The sequence below is a fragment of the Syngnathus floridae genome, chromosome 5 (genome assembly GCF_059516105.1).
Source record: "Syngnathus floridae isolate MCC-2025c chromosome 5, RoL_Sflo_1.0, whole genome shotgun sequence".
Taxonomy (NCBI): domain Eukaryota; kingdom Metazoa; phylum Chordata; class Actinopteri; order Syngnathiformes; family Syngnathidae; genus Syngnathus; species Syngnathus floridae.
Window position 1 is genome coordinate 5,595,016 of NC_142417.1, and position 20,168 is coordinate 5,615,183.

The 20,168-nt window shown below is 43.5% G+C and overlaps 1 protein-coding gene across 4 annotated transcripts in view; it reads left to right on the top strand.

Moving 5' to 3' along the window:
• The window catches only part of sema6a (sema domain, transmembrane domain (TM), and cytoplasmic domain, (semaphorin) 6A), a 95,015-nt gene that overhangs the window by 61,391 nt on the left and 13,456 nt on the right, over positions 1–20,168 (top strand). For 2 of the 4 annotated variants that reach the window (XM_088375941.1, XM_088375940.1), the window contains 12 exons: positions 2,166–2,256; positions 2,864–2,983; positions 3,533–3,621; positions 5,214–5,431; positions 7,628–7,759; positions 10,046–10,201; positions 12,174–12,347; positions 14,567–14,707; positions 14,827–14,901; positions 18,954–19,012; positions 19,888–19,908; positions 20,115–20,135. In XM_088375941.1, the coding sequence (XP_088232067.1) occupies positions 2,166–2,256; positions 2,864–2,983; positions 3,533–3,621; positions 5,214–5,431; positions 7,628–7,759; positions 10,046–10,201; positions 12,174–12,347; positions 14,567–14,707; positions 14,827–14,901; positions 18,954–19,012; positions 19,888–19,908; positions 20,115–20,135 (1,297 nt within the window). The remainder of the gene's footprint in view (positions 1–2,165; positions 2,257–2,863; positions 2,984–3,532; positions 3,622–5,213; positions 5,432–7,627; positions 7,760–10,045; positions 10,202–12,173; positions 12,348–14,566; positions 14,708–14,826; positions 14,902–18,953; positions 19,013–19,887; positions 19,909–20,114; positions 20,136–20,168) is intronic. The other 2 variants (XM_088375942.1, XM_088375943.1) reach the window with 1 other exon arrangement.

Consider the following 20,168-nt stretch of genomic DNA (forward strand, 5'->3'; position numbering starts at 1 on the left):
CTACTGGGAAATGATGACATGCAGCTCCAGATTAAACCGTTTTATGGCGCACAGGTTAAGATGTGCGATTTTTATGAACAGCTGCAAAGACTTTGGTTTCCTTCCAGCATGTAAAAGTGTCAGAAACAGGACATGCAAGGCAAACAGGTTGCAGAGAAATGGGCCGTGACGATTAATGTCCCACTGAGGCGCTACGTCCTTGCTTGGTTCTGGCCCATGTATGAACTCAGGTATGAATAATTATGCAGGTTGTCTCATTTGTACAGTGTTCTATTGTCCTCCTAATCGATGTAGAAATAAAAGTTACAGAAATAAAATGAAAATGACAGTGCTTTAAAAAAAATACCAAACTGAAATTACATGTTATAAAATCCACTTTAAATACAGCAAAAATGGTCAGAAGGAAATTCAAAATGAAGTCAGAAGGAAAGTCAGAACGAAATCATACCTAATATAAGTAACAAGTGAACTCATGGCTGCACCGGTGTTCTTTGCCCCGTAGCCACGTATCTCACCGGATTCACACTCAATAGTCTTCCTTCTTACATAAAAGCTATACTAGGTTGAGAGTGAGCAGAGCCTCATTTGCATGACCGAGGAAAATACCTCAAACCCACTTGATTTTGTTAGAGCTGCTTCGGGAGCACACCCATTTATAAATCTTGGTATTTTGACTAAAGCAAATCAGACACCAGGAAACTTTTTTTTTTTTTTTTAAATGTGGAAATAGCATAATATGTCTCCCTCCATGTTTTGGACCTTGAGTACATTGCGTAGCATTACTTTTATTCTGCAGGCTAGCAAAGTTGACAGCATAACAAGATTCAAGCTGTTTCACCGTCCAAATGTTTTATGTTTACAACTGCTTTGGCTCGCCCCGGCAGTTTTTGCGGAGCTCCGTTGCCTGGCTAAGATTATCGAGATATTGCCCCGGACAGTTCTGGTGTTTCTCCGCACATGCCTGCCAGCTTGTCAGGAGCTGCGCATATATCAGTGGCTAGCTTTGGGAGGGGCTTCCTCATGTTCAAACGGCATGGATAGATCAGTGACAGCGGGCCGAGACCCTTGGCCATAGGTCAACGCCAACGTGACATCAACAGAGGGGATAAATACCCGCCGGAGTGTGTGTTTTTATGCGGGATGTACAAGAGGGTGAGGCGACGTTCAGAACTGCCTGGCCTGTGTAATAAAAGACATGCGGTACTTGTCCATCCATCCATCCATCCAGCCAGCCATCCATCCATCCAAACTTGTATCTCAAGACACTACTGTACTTTAAATGTCCGTTATGAGATCAGAACAAAAACAGCAGGAAGGAAAGACTCGGAATTTCACTACTACTGCCGGTGCTGTTGTATTTATTTTTCCTGCCAACAATTTCCCTGGCAAGCGGTGCGTGTGTTAGCATATGTGACCTTTTATAGTGGGCAGATGATAACTGTTTTTTCCCACTCCGACAGGAATAGAAAACCAAATGACCCGTTTAGAGTCCAGAAAGGGCGGTGTTAAGAACTTCGCAGCTCTGTATTTGTTAAGAGAACGAGGAAGCTGAATAAAGGAGAGGAAAAAAAAAAAAAAGCAGCATTTGCGGTCTTCTTCCTGACCTCGAGTGTATTTCTGCTTTCAGCCAGACCCATGCTGGCGAACACAAGTTGACCCTTAGAGGAATGGTATTGACCTTTCGTCTGCTTGTGGTCCTCCGCTAATCACACACTGAAAATATTCTAGTCGTCTGGACTTGTGCCACTAAGTCCTGAAATAATGATGAAACTGAGCCTAGCGAGAGTCTTTAAAAAAAAGTAGCACCATTAGTGCCGGGGTTTGAGCTTTGGTTGTGCAAAGCATTCATTTAGAAGTCCTTTCTGATCAAATATTCACAAAGTAGCGAGTTTCAAATTCCCTTTGAGTGCACCTGTGATTCTTCTTTACATCACGGCGTAGCAATAAATGGATACAAGCTGTGTTGAAGTGCTTCTTAAATGTACGAAGATCACGCAAAAGTAAATATGGCTACTGCAATGCAAAATAAAAATGTGGCTAATAATTAGCATCTCTGATGCGTTGTTAGGAAGACGGACGACATTTCCTGTCTGGATTGCATTTAAAGTTCATCCTTGCTGTTGTTTCATCTCGCCATCGTCTCAATTGACTATTTGTGATTGTAGATGGACACCTTGGAAGCTCTCGGGGAGGAGATCAGCGGGATGGCTCGCTGCCCTTATGATGCCAAGCATGCCAACGTTGCCCTCTTTGCTGGTAAGATTCAAAGCATAAGCAGTCAACCTGGTTGACTGAGTCATCTGAAAGAGGTTCCACCTCTCCCATCATCCAAATGAGACTAAAGGAAAAAAAAAAAATCTCCAATGGCTGATGAGTCGCTTGGCGCCTGCGGGGTGAGAATCCCTCGCTGTGGGCTCCAAAAGACATTGGGCCCCCCATTTTATGTTGGCCGCTAACTGATTAATGTCGCCATTGATGAGCTGTCCCTGCGAGCTTCCAGCCGAGGAGACGCAGCTTGACCGGCTAATGTGTGACACAGCGCTGGAAGCACTGAGTAATGGAGAGGGCTTCTTTCCCAGCCACCCTTTCAATTATGTAGTTTGAGTTTCCACTGTGGTTCCTTCTGAGGTGGACCGAGGTCACCCTGGTGCTGGTTTCTCTGTGTGTGCACATGAAAGCAGCTGGTGAGGAATTACGCATGCCCAACAGGTTGACGAACGTATAAATCTTAATGACGGCTGGCGGGAATACAGTTTATTTTCCTTGTATATGTTTTCCCTCAATTTGACTTCACACTGCCTCGCGGCTTTTTTTTTTTTTTTTTCCCGATTCATTTCTTAACCTCTTTCGCTCTCTTCTGCAGACGGCAAGCTGTACTCGGCCACGGTCACCGACTTTCTGGCCATTGATGCGGTCATCTATCGTAGCCTTGGAGACAGCCCGACACTGCGTACGGTTAAACATGACTCCAAGTGGTTAAAAGGTGAGGCCATGACAACGCTTTTTCCATCAGCCACTTCAGATCACTTGGTTACCAAACACTTTGCGTCAAGATGAACGCAATAGCAACTCGAGTCCAAGTACTGAGTGAATCCCATCTAAATGAAATGAGACCAAGTTACAGAATTCCAAATGTATTTTTCCACCATTATACTAACTCGTAAAATCATTCTTCTTCTTTTATGTATTGCCGCCCATCCATTTGGTTCCGACGGTTCTATAAGCGTTGTCCCGTGTGTTCATTTTTTTTGTTCATTTTTTGCCGACCTGTGCTAGCAGGTTGCATGTAGAGCAGAATCTGACGCGCCGCAGGGCAAAGCAAGCGCACCAGTCGAGCCTGTCAAATCTCAATGGAGGATTGTTTTTATCTTGTATGCAAATGGATGAGCCACTCAAGGCTTCCGCTCTGCTTTTTTCCCCTTGAATATCTTGACATGACATGCTTGTTGTTTATTGTGAAACGACATGTCACAAGCTGCAACAATTTCAGTCTTTTTTTTTTTTTTGTCTTTGTGCTTCTTTGCCTTCTCAGAGCCCTACTTTGTGCAGGCAGTCAATTACGGCGACTTCATCTATTTCTTCTTCAGGGAAATTGCCATGGAGTACAACACGATGGGAAAGGTAAGCAATGGCTTTGTTTCTCTGCCGTTGTTTAGCTCCAATCAAAGGTGTCATAAGCAGAAAGTATTTGCGGGAACTAACAGGAAAGGGTGTATCGCTTATCTGGAAGGAGGCCACATATTTTTCAATACCAGATCAACACTGGACAGGATGAAGAACCTTAAATAGATCTGGAGATCCCATTCACAAAGTCTAAGTATACTCCTTGGGATTGCACATCTGCATCCTTCTGATAGGGCTCCCATCTCCTCTGCGATTCCCAAGTAGAATTCCTCGACGAGAAATGAGATTGAGTTTTTTGCACCAGAGGGAGCGCAACAAAGACGCTTTCTGTTTAATCCGTTCAATTCGGCGTTGGATTCCGCTGGGCGACAGTTAATTGGAAAGCAGGTAGAAGAAAATGGAAAACGCCTCTTGCCCATATGCATTTTCAGAACAAATGGAACGCATAAGAGTAAGAAAAAGAAGCGATGAGATGAGCTAACGAGAAACTCTGGCATAATGGATTTCCCGCCAGGAGTGACAGCGTGCCGTCTGGAGAGGGACGGAGAGAGAGCGTGCGGTCTTGTGAGTTGTTTTTAAAGCCGTATAATTATGTATGCGGCGAACAAACTCAACAATTCAACATTTACCGACGGCTAACACGTCATTACAAAACACAAAATTGCCCTTCTGTATTTAAAAACACTCCACCTGTGCTTGATGGCAAATTGATGAAAGTCGTTGCAGTGGTTTAGTTTGCTATCTTAAAAATTAATGTGAAAGCCACCTAAGCCAAAATAAATGATCTGCACGAATGTGTGGTTTTTTTTCTAAAGGAAGCTGACGTGTGACCGAATTAGGTGTAATGACTAAAGCTGGCAACCTGTCACGCATTCATGTCACCTGTAATTTGATATGTTTCTGTAATCTTACAGTGAACATATGTGAGTGTGCAACATGCAGGATTAGTGGCTGTTGCCTGTTTATGTGTGCTTGTTCATACTCGTTCACACTGTTAGTCAAAGTAGTGTTTTCAGGTCATGGCTAAATTGATTGCATTCAAGTGCACTGAGAATATAGTTTAATTGGGCCTCTTGTGGCAGCGTCTTAATTAAAGTTCTGGCTTCGACTAAAGCCGGCCATTTTCTATCGTCTGCTGCTACATGTATTTAGAGCACCGCATCTTTATTTAATGCTGTTGAAATATTTAAGGTACTTAATCCAAATGTTAATGTATTGAAAAGTAGTACATGCATTGTATATTAACTATCTCTTACCATCTCAAATTAAGATGAGGAACATCCTGCTTTTAATATCTTTTATATAGCAACATGCTAGCAGATGACAACATGCTAACCGCACTTTATGAATAATCTCAAATTAAGTAGCCATAGCCGTGAACAAAAATCGAAATATCTGTTGGATACAATAAATAGCTGGCAAAAAGCAGCTTAAATAAGCGCTTTATGCCAAACAAGCAACAAGCTAACTCTCTGCTAGCATAACAACAACATGCACTTATTAGACATTTCCTGATTGTTTGTGATGTATTCATGAACAAATACTGTACAAGCGGCTAACGTTTTCTTCTCCATTAATGTTGGGCCCAGGTGGTGTTTCCTCGGGTGGCGAGGGTTTGCAAGAATGACAGAGGCGGTTCACCCCGCGTCCTGGAGAAGCAATGGACATCATTCCTCAAATCCCGCCTGAACTGCTCTATTCCCGGCGACTCCCATTTCTACTTCAACATCCTCCAGGCGGTGACTGACGTCATTCACATCAACGGGAGGGATGTTGTGATGGCCACCTTCTCCACGCCGTACAACAGGTAAAACCTTTTGGGTCCTGGTACAGATTCTGTTATTACTCCAACATATACCGTAATTCTTTCAAAGCTCAAACGCACATTTTTATATGTGTGCATCAAGAATGACTTTGTATTCATTAACCCAATTATCTAAACAACAGCTCGTCCGCACGGTGATAGAGCGACCTTTACGAAATCTAAAGTGTGTGTGTGTGTGCACGTCGCCTTGTGGCAATGTGGGAATCCACTGGGTCAACATTTACATCTCCAATCAAAACAGTCTCCCTGCCCTTTTGACGAGCAGGTGCTTAACCTCTTTTTATTTTGCACAATTTGTATTCAGCATGGCCTTTATATTCAAAGGCAGCATCTAAATTGAAAATTACCATCGAGCCATAGGGCTCACATATTATTCTCCATTTTGTGGCTCATTTTTTTTTTTAGCCGATAAGACAATTGCTTGTGACACTGCAATTGAGCGTGCTTAATGGACGTTTAAACTCAATCAAGCGGCACCTCTGAATATTTCTATAAGTGCAAGGTTTGATTTGTGCATTTCCATTCGTCAGTAATGGTGGGAAATTAGAGGGAGCATATTTAGACTAAAGCCAGCAGATTGTTTCTTGTCATTTAATGAACCTCTGTCAGCATCACGTCATTTGCAGAAAAGCAAAGCGATAAATCTGGCATAATCTAGGTGGGAAGAGTTTAAAGGAATGCTAAATTAGCCATTTTCAGCAATAAAACGTTCATACTTTGTCTATATTTGATAATTTCATTATTTTTCTTGTACAATTAACACATTTAAAAATGTGTTGTGTCATTTGTTGACTGAAAATGATATCACATGCTCAGAATTCAGGTGCCAACCAATCACGGCTCATGTGATGTTCACATTGCTTAAAAGTACCTGAATTAATAAAGTTAAAAAAAATTAAAAAGTTGCAAACTGCTTAAAAGCAGACACTTGACAGTCAAACATATCCAATGCAGACAACAATGGTGGTAATTTACTAGCAGCTTGTAACTAGCTAATCCAATCTTTCTATAATACTGCCCTTGTCCGGGATTTTGTCTTCACGACGAACTTTAGCCATGAGGCAACAACCCGAAAATCCAGCCCGATCATTCCAACACACGCTCCATCATGAAAGAAAGTCTGTTAAATTTGGATTTTCTGAGTGTTGTAAAATAGCAAAAGTGACTCAGCAAAGTGCTATGCATTGATTCCAGCTAGACAGCTGCCATCACAAGACCGTTGTTTCCCCTCCCGCCCGTTAAGTGAACAGCAATAATAAAATAATCTGTCGTCCATCACAGTGGGCTCCTGATGAACGCCGATGCCCTCGAGGCTTTCGGAGAGATCGAGTCATGGTGTCCTCATAGGACTTGGCAGGCTTGGGTTGTCGCTAAGCTTCCATATTTAATAGCACGCTGCTAAATATAGCGCACGTTCAGTAAATCAGACAGTAATCGGAAACATAAGCTTTCACCGATGAGCCATGTGCGCATTACTTAATTGAGGTAACTGCATGGTGTGGTTTGCCGGTGGCCGTAGTCACTCAAGTATTTGTGCCCCCATGGACCTGAAGTGCTACACACAGCGACTATAGTGAGTCATTGATACAACAGTTTCGGCCGAAATGATCATTTTATTCTGGAGGCATGTTGCAATAATTATATTGTGTTGAATATCCTACTAAATTCCTTTTTTTGTGTTGGCTCGTGGCGGTAAGCTTGAGAAATAAACAGACCTCCAGTGACTCTCGAGTCGGAAAGTGCATGGTATTTGGTCTGGATCCAATGCGGTCGGGTCGCTCCGTGGGGCCTGTGATGACTCATTGATGAGGTTTGATGGACTTGAAAACCAATAAGTAGTAGGATCAAGCTGTTAATGATAAGCTCCCTACACACAGTGACAAAATACAACATACAAATGTGCCATCTTTGGGTCTTTATTTATAAGCAGTACAATTATGTGGTTTAAAATACGCTTTGAGTGAATGCTTGGTTCAGCTTGACATGCTACATTTTTAATACATATTTATAAAGCTTGCATACTGCACGGCATTTCGGCAGTGACTTGTCAACACTGACATTCAAATTCGTGCAGCCCGAGCCAGCTCTCTCTGGGGATTTTTTTTCTGCGCCTCGGTGAGGTGGATCTTTGATGTGTTTATTCATCAGTGCTTTTGTGTTGCGTTTGTGCGGTGGCAGCATTCCAGGCTCGGCCGTATGCGCCTATGACATGGCGGAGGTGGCCAACGCGTTCACCGGGCGCTTCAAAGAGCAAAAATCCCCAGACTCCACCTGGACGCCTTTTCCCGAAGAGAGGGTTCCCAAACCAAGGTAAAACCGAAGCTAATTAATCAGTGCGCTGACACACGCTCACATGCACACGCATATATATATATATATATAAAAATTTTATAATAAAAAAATGAGTCATCCACCCACGACAGAACAAATAGTTAAGTCTCATTCATCTGTCTTTATGTCAATGCTTACATGTAATGGCATCTTTGCAATATTTTGCTGTCAAAAAATTTTTTTTTTTTTGCTGTTCATGTCACGATGGAACTCCCTAATACAGAGAATGGAAATTATTCTGACCCTTGCATCTATCCGACTTAATAATTGCAATTTTTGATGGGCTATAAAATAGCTTGCTAACGAACAAAACGTGGGATAAATAGTAAATCAGGATGTTTACGATGTTTAGCTTTGTTTTTTTTTCGTTTTCTCAGAGAAATTAATTTCTGAGTTAACATCTAAAACATTTTTCAACATGCTGATGAACAAACACAACTTGTTTTTTTTATCAACGCAAACTAACCTTCTGTTAATATCACACAATTAAGTCATTTTAAGTGGGTCTTTGCGTGTACAGTATTATGCGACCCCCATCAAAGAGGAGCTCCGCGTCGACAAATGAAGCATGAGATCGTTTTACAGATGGCCGCCTAATTCCACAATCACTCAAGCCTAATCAATCTCCTGCTCGCTAATTAGCCGGCAAAGAGCTACTCCACTTTTCTTCACAAAAATGAACAGATTCACTACAAAGACCAAGGTTAAAGTCATCGCTTCCACGCAGTGCGTCCGTGTGTTTCCTTGCGCTCGAGTACGACTCCAAAGGCAGTTCCTCGGCGGCGAGCGTCTTATTGTGCAATTGAGCGTAGGTGTGAGCTAACCCTCTCTTCCCCTCAGGTCAAATAAAAATCAGACAGCCAGGCGGTTGTTTTTGCGGTGATTTATTTCATTTTCATCCTCTGGACCCTTTTATGTGACGGCAAACAGACGGCGGCGGGTTCATGGGCACCCACGGGTCCGGCCCCGCGGCAGACTGCTCTTCCATGTGTTAGCCTCCCTTCCGAACCATGTACACACTTCTCGTACGAAAAAATGTGTGCGTTTCCGTTCCGCTTCCCATATGTCTGCGCACATAAATGAAGCTGTAACAGCCACCATCTTTATACAAACGCTGCACGATTAGCGACATTGAGAAAGCTGTGGTTGTCGTCCACTCAAATGTAAGCATTTGTCTGGTTTTGTGATGAAATTACATAAAAGTTGTCTCTATAAAAAAGCAAAAAACGTTTGTTCCCCCCACCCCCAATTTAGCCCCTTAATTGTGACATCTCAGATGTCTGCTTTTATATTTGAACCCTTCAAATGTTTTTTTCATCAAGTGATATTTCTGGAGACTACGATCCGTCTTTGACTTGGTCTGGCTATGTTCCCGCTGTCTCGCAATGTCCTTTCATGTCTGTGTGGGACAGCTGAACCCCCTGCCCTAAGTTGCCAAGAAACAACTCAGTGAGCATAACGTTACATTCAAACTAAATTGTTGGCCTCAAACCGAGCCACTTATTTTACTCCACGAGATCTGCCTAGCAACAATTAGCTGTGGCCATTTTTCTCTGTATAACGCAAGCTTTGAATAAAATAAAATACATTAGCATGTCATATTTTTGGAACTTTCTCTGCAAACGTGGAGTAATTATCTTGGATTTTTAACACACTTGTTGAATAAATTGCTTGAAACCAGCAACGGTGATGCATTGGAGCAGTCAACAGATGTCCATTTAGCAGCCTAACTTGACATGAGTGTCTAGACAGGCCATGACACGCAAACTTAACCATCTGACCTATGCAACCTAAACACCTCAACTTGGAGTTCACATGCTTAAGTCCGTAAGTGGGTGCCTGGCCCTTGCGTGTTTGCCACCTCATACTACGTCCGGTAGCCAGCTGGCTGAGAGTTCTGAGAGCGGGTGTGGATTTTATGGCGTGGCATCATATCAAAGACTTTGCTGTAAAAAATGTTTTACAGGCTCTCGAAGGTGAGATGCCTGCAAAGGGGAAGTGCTATCAAAAGCGGCTTCTCTTTTACAGCCATCTCACCTTCCCAGCGTAACGATATCAGATAGATGGTTTGTCACTTGAGCCTGTAACCAAAGAGAATTAGACACCACCTGTCCTCAAAGCCTCTCACACATAAGCTACAACCACGCAGTCAATTTAGTTTCATTACAAGACCTGTATCTGTCTAAGTCTGTTCGTTGAAAACTACTCAGATGACGTTCGTTGTCTAAAAAAAAAATCTAATCATTTTTTTCATCCCATTTGCAGGCCTGGCAGCTGTGCCGGCAGTCCATCTATGGAGAGGTACAAGGTCTCCAATGAGTTCCCCGATGACACGCTTAACTTTATCAAGATGCATCCCCTGATGGATGAGGCCGTGCCCTCCATCGCCAACCGGCCCTGGTTCCTCAAAACCATGGTTCGGTAAGTATTACGCACTCCGAAGCACGTTGTCATCTGAACCTCTTTGGAGCGGCGCAATAATTAGCTCAAGTGCTACTCTGAGATCCGAGTCATTAAAATGCAGCACCACTAACTCTATGGACCAGCTGGTGACCTGTTTTCAATGTTATGAGCTGCACCGTTCTCTTGTTCCCCCACGAGATCTCTGAGTAGTGTAATAAAGACAGTCAGTGATCTGTGTTTCCTTTGTGGTAAGTCAAATTAGGTTCGAATGTACAACTGTTTTGACTCAGGTAACTTCGGAATGGATAGGTAGCAAGATAGATAGCTAGCCAGATAGCTAGAGGCCTTCAGATCTTTGGGTAGTTTGTCTTCAAATCTTTGGTTAGTCTAATTGCCCTTCTGTTTTTGTTTTTAACAATGTTTGTCGAGAGAATTTCCCAAGTCAGTATTACCAAAAAGAACCAATTCTTTTCATTTCTGTGGACAGGACTCCATACTTCTGTTTCTCTATATACCTTATATAACAACTGAACTGGATTATATATGCAATACTCTTAAAATGTGTAAATTACTGTCCAAATCTAAAGACAATCTCTCCAAAGACAACACATGCTTGATGAGGTTTTTTTTTTTTTTTTATACTCTATATTTTATCAGCAGTACATAATACAATCCCAACATTCTTATTATTATTCTAATTGAATTGCTAAAGTGCTTGGCCTTTGACAAGCCTCACCGGTGATAGGAGCACAAAGCATATGAGCCGCATAAAGAATTCTTCCTGGCTTTTTGCAAGTTTTCCTCATCCTCATCGCACATCTCGCAGCGGTCTGACCTACATACCGTGGCTCAGTTTAGAATACGAACACTTATCATCAAGGTTAGAACTGTCAGCCTCTTTTCATCAACCCACTGTGATGAAAACGCACATCATTCTTTGGTTTTACATAATAACTGTTTTATTTCATTAGAAACGACGCTACGCCGAGCATGCGAGTTAGAGCCAGCGGTTAAAAGCCTTATGTAAGATGAAAAAAAATAAGTGTCGTTGAGGCATGTGGAGAGAGCAGAGCTAGGTCTTTCATGATAGCTGTCAGTGTCTGTAGAATTCTGGTTTTACGACAAAGGAGTCATGTGAGACACATGTGAGACACACTGGAATCCACTACTGGAGTCCTGCAGCCTCAGCCGGTTGAGCACAATGAATCAAAAATGAGAAGATACAACAAGGAGTCGTCTGGATACAGGCACAACACGACATCCTTCATCCGTCCTTGAGACGGCGTTCTTTCTCTCTAATCAAATCCCACCAACGCCGGCCTCAGCTCCCAGCAGATCCTTGAATACATCGAAACCACATTTGCTCTTCAGACTACTGTTATTATTGATGGGATTAGGAGCTTCAAGCCGTTTAGGAGATGTTTAGACCAAATGCGTAGACGTCAAGGTTAAGAGGATGTCACCTATGATGTGATGTTAATGTTCATTTAGCCTCAAATTAATTTTCCATCTTGGATTTTTGGCATGATTTAATAACTTATAGGCGTGCACAGTGGGTATGATTACTTTATCGTGTATCTTACTTTCTCCTTGCAAGAGTCAGTGGACATGCATTTTTTTTTTTTTTATAAACGAAATCAATCAACAAGAGTATTCGGGCCCTGCTGTGAACAAGCCCGCTTTGGACTTCTGAGCTGCCTGATGAAAGGCACGCTGATTGATCTTGTGATCTTTGTGCAATATTGCATGCTTTCATTTTGATTGCGATAAATTAACCACAAACATCCCGATGAAAGTGGTCTAGAAGAAAGAGGTGAGCGGTGGAAACCTGCATTTTTTTTTTTTTATTCCCGATGATGCTCTTCATTGCCATCTGTTGTTTTTGTGTGTTTTTTTATCTAAGCTCGCGGCACACTGAACATCCCGACCAAGTATGATCGTGAATAAAGAGACACCAGAGAGCGTGAACTGTCAGTATTTTGTGTTTCAGCTATCGCTTGACCCGCATTGTGGTGGACAGCGAAGCGGGCCCCCATAAGAACCACACCGTGGTCTTCCTGGGATCTGAGAAAGGCATTATCCTCAAATTCCTCGCAAAGATGAACAACGGCTTCCTGAACGACAGCTTGTTCCTGGAGGAACTCAACGTCTACAATCCCGACAAGTATGTTTCCTTTCTGTGTATTTCTACCGTTGCCAAGATATTAAGACATTATGCAATTTTGGCAAACGCACGGATGTTCATATCTATTCCATACACAAGTATCCCCGGTCTCCTACTCCCTCCACCCCCGACCCAACTTCTGCAGTCGAGCCAAACAAGCAGATGGCTGCTCTATCATTTGAAAAAGAGTTTTTATCAGGTTACACTCTACCCAACCGCGGATCCTAAATTAAAGACATCGAGCCCGAGGCTCTGGATAACGTAGTTCTGCGGCCGGCGACCGCAGCAGCAGAGCCCAGCTCCTCCAAAACTCGCGGCTGATTAAAGGAAACACACATGCACGAGCTCACATGAGGTCCGTGTTTGTCTTCAGAGCCAGCCCGGTGAGCTCGTCTAATACACGACAAGGCTGCCAGTTCGCGTGCGTGCTGAGTACGGCTGCCGAGTGAAGAGTCATTGTGAATTTGGCATGTCAAAATGAACTCCAGCCGCATTTTGGACCCTGCCAAGGCAAATGTTTGGTGGTCGGGGAATGGATGAGGTTGAATGAGCAGCATTACCAACAGAGTGGGGGTCGAAATAACAGTGTTGATGATCACAGAGGTCATGGAAAGAATAGACTCCTTGCTGCTTTTAAACTGCTATTTTTAAACCTTTTGAGAAATGCAATCACAACAGTCCACATATTTATAGTCTGGCAAATGAAAAAGAACATTTTAGCCAATCAACATAGTGAAGAAAGCAATGGCTGGAAAAGGTAGTACAGCAGTAGGACAGAGACTTCCACCAAGGCGAAATATTGGATGGAAAATCATGACTTGCCAGCAAAGCTATGGTAAGCATTACAAAGTAGCTACCAACTGCTTAGAAAACACACTTCTGCTGGGTCGCTGGCCTTTTTGGTCCCAATGCTAGCAGACTGTAACGGCAGAAAATTCCTCAATATAAACATTAGTCCAGCTCTGAAAAGCATTTTACTGTGGCTTGAATTTTCTTGGTCTAAGTACCTATAAGTTAAAGTGAAAGATTTAAAAAAATAGAACATTTTGCTAAACTGGTCCAAATATGTTGTTTTACTGCAAAACGTTTGTTCATCTATGTAGCCCAGCGATATAAGGTGAAAGGCTAAATGCTCTCTCCCGAGGCACTTCAGTGATCTCAAGCTGAGTCTGCACGTACTCTAGACATCAGTCCACATTGCATCGAAAAATATATGCTTTTCAAAATAGCCATGTCCGTGCAGACGTGGTATTAGACAGCTGAGACTGGGGGGAGGACTTGCCCGGACTTGACAGGGGCAGCTTTCAAGGTCGCCGCTGTTTGTTTCCCAACATACTGCGGCCATGTGACGTGCCTTATGGAGGGGATGAAGGGCAAAGCTCTGCCTCCTTCCCTCTCTCCCCCCTATGTCTCCTTCCTGCACGGCCCTCTTTCACTCGCCACGCCGTTCCCCAGCTAGTCGAGCAGCGGCGGGCCGTCGGCCATCTGGCATCACTCGAGTACAGTGACTTTGCCCGCATTCTACCCTCTGGCTGGCGTTAGCTGGATCAGCACGCGCCCGATTGCCGAGCATTACCCAGTGTAGATGGACTCTAAGCTCTAATTGAGAATGTTAATGCGGCACCAAACACTGCAGGGGGGGAGGGGTTAATCCTGGGATGGGGAGAGGAAAGGATGGAGAGAAGGGATAGAACGAAAGATGCCGGGTACGCCCAACGGGATTACAGTGCGCCCCTTTGGGGCTGGGCGGACAAAGGAAATGGATGGCGGGGGATTGTGTTGTGGCTTTTACACTCAAGTGCTGCTCACCATCTGTTGTATCTATATCACTTCTCTTCATTCCAGCATGAGCTCATCGACCTCTGCCTCGTCGTAATCGCACCCACTTTTTTATTTCATAAATGAGCAATTCAATTTTGTTTGGTTACTTAGCAACAAACTTGTCACTTGACTAAGAATCATGGAGTACCGATACTCCATTGCAGAGATTTTCAACAGGGACTCTTGGGCCCCTAGAAATGCAATGTAGGTTTTATTGCAGTCACTGGAAGCTTTAAAGCTACAGTGAGCTACTTGCAGCAAACTGCTGACTACGAGAGGAGATGACACAATGCTGATCAGTTCCTCTAATATCTGACTGTATTATTTTATTTGCCCTTCACTTCACATCGATAGGCTCTGCTCATCTCTACGTCTGCTGTTTGTCGTCTTTCCTGCAGGTGCAATATAGACGGCATGGAAGACAAGCGCATCGTCGGCATTCAGATGGACGCCAAGGGTCACGCCCTGTGGGTGGCGTTCACTTCCTGTGTGGTTAAAGTGCCTCTGTCTCGCTGCGAAAGACACGGAAGATGCAAGAAGTGCGTTTCGTAGCCGTGACAGCACAAGGAATCCCCCACATATGAAAGCCCCCCCCCAAAACCAGCTGTGCTAGTGTTTCTGATACTGCAGAGATGAATGTCTTTTATGTGTCACCCAGGTCCTGTATCGCCTCCAGGGACCCTTACTGTGGTTGGGTGTCGGAAGGAGCATGCAGACAAGTGATTGACAGCAAGTAAGTGGCTATTTAATAAGCTACAGATGAGAGAGACCAAGGGTTCATGTTGGCAAAAGCTTGCGACAACCTTACATGACCAAATTCAGAAAATAGGTGAACCCTCAGTCGTGATTGGTTGATTGTTACTTGAGCTCTGAGCAACTGTTGACAGCGGGTAGCAAAATGGCCGCCTCCCTAAGCTGGATCAAAACTGGTGGGATTCTACCCTTAATTCTTACTCCACAAATGCAATATGAACCAGAATGTTGTGTTAAGACTAATACGGGTACATGTAAAATATTACTGTAAAGGAAAATTTGGACTTGACTTCCCCTTTAAGATTTTGCCCAGTCCCGACAGGTCATTAAATCAGTCGTCCACTTCAACTCTCGTGAGTAAATTCTCCGATTCCTGAAACAATTCTGACCTTATTAAAATTGATGGGTGTATCATAACTGTTTTGTATTCATAAATTATTCAGTAGACTTGCAACAAAAGTCGTTTGAAGATTTTGGAAAATTGATCTGCCCGGGGTTAACTCCGTCTCTCGGCCCAGTGCCAGCTGGGATTTGCTCCAATTCCTCGCAAGTGGTGCATGTAATAGATGGATGGAAATCATTTAAAATTAATGTGAGATAGAAAGTTATAGTTGGAATGAATACTTGGGCCGTCAGCTTCCTTTACTTCCAATTTGGGTTTAACAAGTATTTTGCTCCAGTGAATTTGAATGCAATCCTTGCTGTATTGAAAGGCCATACAAGCGTTTTACAAGATTTCCAATCCGACGTTCCACCTTCTTTGTAATGCCTGGTAGCCTTCATCTTTGGTCTTGACGTGTCTGCGAGATTTCTAATTTTATGGTGTGTAAGTGCAATTTCCCTCAGCTGCAAAGGCTATTGGAGGGCCCAATGGAAGGAAAGTGCTGTACGCCGCCCGGCCAAAGGCTGGCTGCATAGCCTGAGCAACACTTGATGGTCACGCTCACTGTAATTTTGTGGTGGTAGCTGGGACACAGAGCCCCATTATACTCTCTGAGCAAACAGCGGATTGAAGCTTTGTGGTGGGAAAAACTTTTTACACATGAAGTCACAACAAAAGGATCGGCGCTCCTTTGGCTATTTGACATTGAATGAATGTGATCCCTGTGCTGGAAAATGATTAGCCTGGTGTGCCAATGCTACCAAAAGCGCACACACAAAAAGTCACACCCATCCTGTTATTATTTTGCCTTGCCGGCGTAAAGCTGTGATTGAAGGAGCCGACACTGGGCCAGTAATAGCGCAAACAATATGGCCTAGTTCCCCAGGGGGGGGCTAGGTTTTTTTTCCTTGGGCGGGGCACGTATATCTCAGATGCTCTGCAAAACAACTAAAACATTTTTTGATGAAAATTCATTATATGTCCCCTATGGGGAAGGTGTGGAAACGTTGAAAAAGATTGCCAGAAAAATCGTAAAATACCCCAAAGTCAATTATCTGGCCTGGCGTATATCAGTAGGGGGAGAATGCCCCCACGGCTCCCCCTCTAGCTCCGCCAGTGAATATGTCTATTATTTCCAGTCAGCTGTGAAAAGACAATGTTGCTATTTTCCAGGCGGAAAAAAGGGAAAAAAGGGCAGGTGATGAAACATCAAAGAAAAGCTGCTGCAATACTTTCTACCTCATCAAATGCTTTGACGGCAGGCTCTTTTGCGTCACGCTAGAAACCCGCAGCTCTGCCCCCAGTAGTTTTCGATGTCTTCAAAACATTATGGGGACACTTGTTGGAAAAACTGGACATGTGAAACTCAGTTGCATTGTCCCGGCTTTTCTCAAAGGCACAAACATCTTTCAGCTCCTTGCTGAAAAATGTCAGTCTGCAAGACTTCAGCCTCCGGTGTGAATACGTTGCTTGTCTGATGCACACAAAAGAGCCCACCAACACCAACAAGCAGTCTTTGCTGTATACAGGTGTCATCACATTCTGTTTTCTCACCCTCGAGAAGTTTCTCCAGCATGACGCCACTGGCCAGCTTTTTCTGTTTAAAGAGCAAACGCATTGAGTAGTGGGCATCGTGGGTGCCGTGTTAATTCATAAGAATAACTTGCTGTACATAAAAAAAAAAATCTGAATGAGTCGTGATTCCAGTTAATGTCAATAAATGAAATCCCAATTCTTAATGTGCATGTTTTGGGAGTTATTTAGTGTAGGTTAACTATGTTCCCACCAGCATGTCCTTTCATGGCTGTGTGAGAGAGAAAACTTCTCCGCCCCAAGTTGTTGAGGAAACAACAAAGTGAGTGTTTCGGGGCCACAAATTCTGCATAGCAACAAGCAGCTGTGCAACTATGCTATTGTTTATTTTATCATAAGACGGCACCGGTGTCATACTGTCCTGCATAAGTCTTATAAGCATGACGGAATATGTGACAGATTTTTTTTGTTCAATGTCTATGACGATTTTGAAAAGCTCTACATAGACTCGATGCATATTATGATTAATGCATCAACCACTATCTCAACGCATTAATGATCTTTTATGCAAAAAACACAATAAAAAGTCATTTTGTTGGTTTTTTAGGTCGAAAAAAACCTTTAGCGATACCAATTTATGTTTTGTTGTGTTTTTTAGGGTAACAGTGATCTTATGAATGCGTCCAATAAATTTTGCCTAGCAACAAGTGGCCTCACCAGTGTTGTATGTCTCCCTCTGTAAAAACAGCACTGCTGTCCAATAACAACGCTTAAGAAAACACCATTTGGCACAGATGCTTAGATGGGGGTCAGGGTTTACAGCAACCGTGAGGAAATCTGGTGCTTAAAAACTGCTGGCAAGGCTCTCAAGTTGAGAAATGCTGCTGGTGACTGACATATTGTTGTGGTTTGAAAGGGCCAATAGAAATTTCCACGACTTGACAGTGATGGTGAAAGTCTGTTTGTTATTCTCCGTGAACCTCTTCATACTTTTTCCTTGTACGTTTTAACGTTGGTTGCGGGATTGGGGGTGCAGCAGGCGGATCTTCATGCAGTAATTGTAAGCATGGGGCGAGTGAGGAAGATGGGCGGCAGGAGGAGGATTGTGAGAAGCTGTCATGCGTGACTATGATCCTGCTTGACAGTTGGTCCGCTCTGTTTCACAGATCTCCTGCCTACTTGGTGGTCTTTCAGCCTGAAAACAGGTCTCTGTGCAGATTGCAGCAGAAAATAGCATCTCCAAAACCTCCCCACGCCAGCCCTTTACTTCACCCCTTGTGTGTCATGTGATGGCACTCAGGGCTCGGCTACACCTCAGTGCACTGCCCTTGGCCCGTGTGATTGCATGGGCCTCATATCTGAACACATTGTGGATGAAGAAGAGAAAAGAAAATAGTTGAAATCTACACTTGGGTAAAAGTAGAAGTATCTTAACAGAACAAAACTTAGGAGTCAGTGGCACCTTTAGTTGCAAGTAAAAAGGTCTGCAGAACTTTATTTGGGAGCGCTACCTAGCGTTAAACAGTTTTTTACCATTCCACTTTTTTTGCGTGAATATAAGGTTGACCTGAGTCGCACTTAGACGTTTGACAACTCAAACGTTATCTGGTGTCATTTTAAGTTACTAAGTGCAATTATTACTACAATTATTACTAAGCCCATTCCTACCACTAGTGATCCGTTAGTTAGCTAGCAAACTACTCCACCCTGGAAATTCCATCATCCCTAGATACTAGAATTTACAGAATGGCTTGGTGTCATTTCCGCTTAGTGCTTTGTAGTTCAGGTATTTCCTCAACCCATTTCATTTTGCAGTAGAATTTGTGTCATGAGCAATTCAGTTGCTACCCCCAGATTGCCAATTATGGATTTATTTTCTTTCGCATCCATGTTTCCTTCGTGGTAACCCTTGTCTTGAGACCTTCAGGGTGCCTGCTAGGTGTTCTTTGATGGCCTTCCAGTCAAAGCCCTCCTGCCGCTTTCGCCGAAGAATTCTTAGAAATCCGCCGCGTTGGAGGGATGCTTTTGTTGTTGTTTTCCCGATGCGATGTGACTCGGATCGCACCGGCTCTTGGCCTGCTTCCCACTGCTGACCATGATGTCTCTGTTCCCCGCAGATCCGCCTTTGAGCAGGACGTGGAGCATGGTAACACAGATGGCCTGGGAGACTGCCAAAGTAAGCAGGCCCTTTTTCGCTCTCTCACATCTTTCCTTTTTCACGACCTTAGCCATCCCATAATACGCACGCACGCACGCACTGTATGCTAACTCACCCTCTATCCTCTGTTTCCGTCTTTGCTGCCGTCACCTTTTTCCCTCCCCCCATCTGTTCCGCCCTCACAATCCTCTCTTTCAGCATCTTCCATCCATCTGCCTTATTCTCTCTCGTCCCACACTCCACTCCGCTCCTCCCGCCGACTCACCCCGGCATTTTTACTCCCCTCGGTCAGTCGAGTTCTGTGCCCTGTGGCGCCAAGACTGTCTTCCTTCTTGCACACTGTCACACAAACATTCAGTGCCACAGTAGGAAAAGGATTTTGCTTGTGTATGCGCACAAAAACGGGGCACACAACTCTCAACCCAATTAGCCAGCCTCAAACAAGAGGGGAGGAATCACACAATGTATACTTGACATTTCCCTTTTCTGGTTAGCTTGAATTCACAGCCATGATACATTTGTTATTTCTACGTGTTCTTGTTAAGAATCAGTCAGAATTCATCCACAGAGTTAAAGACTAGATTAGGTTCATAGCTGGGCATTTTTCCAATAAAAAAAAAAGCCTCACTGGATTTCAGCAAGTTTGTTAGCCGCAGCACACGCTTCTAAAATAATGTCTCACCACAAAACACTCCACAAACATGGTGGACACGATGGCCAAAAAAAAAAAAAGGTATTTTGGTGTAATTTTAAAGCGGTACAGCTAAGGCTTTCTTTTTTTAACTCTCAGTCGTTCTCTCGTGAGCGTATACAATTTAATGCTAACAGTGTTGCAAAAGCATCTTTAGGACCCGCAATAACATACTTTTTCTTATTTTTCCTTCTACTTTCAGATACCTTCGTGGCACTGAATGGTAAGTACCCACATTTACCGTAAAAAGGCACTCAAATGAACGAGAGCCACATTTTATCTCGTGCGCCGTTTAAGTCCGGCCACACCTCTTCATCTCCTTGATGACTTATTCCCTCTCAAGGAAATAAAAACTCCTCCCACCTGTAAAGACGGGTTATTAACGACCGTGTGTTTAATTACATTTATGTCGTTCCTTCTTTTTGATAGACATTCCTTCCAGTTATAAAGGTAATGAAACACTCCATCATGACCGGTCCATTT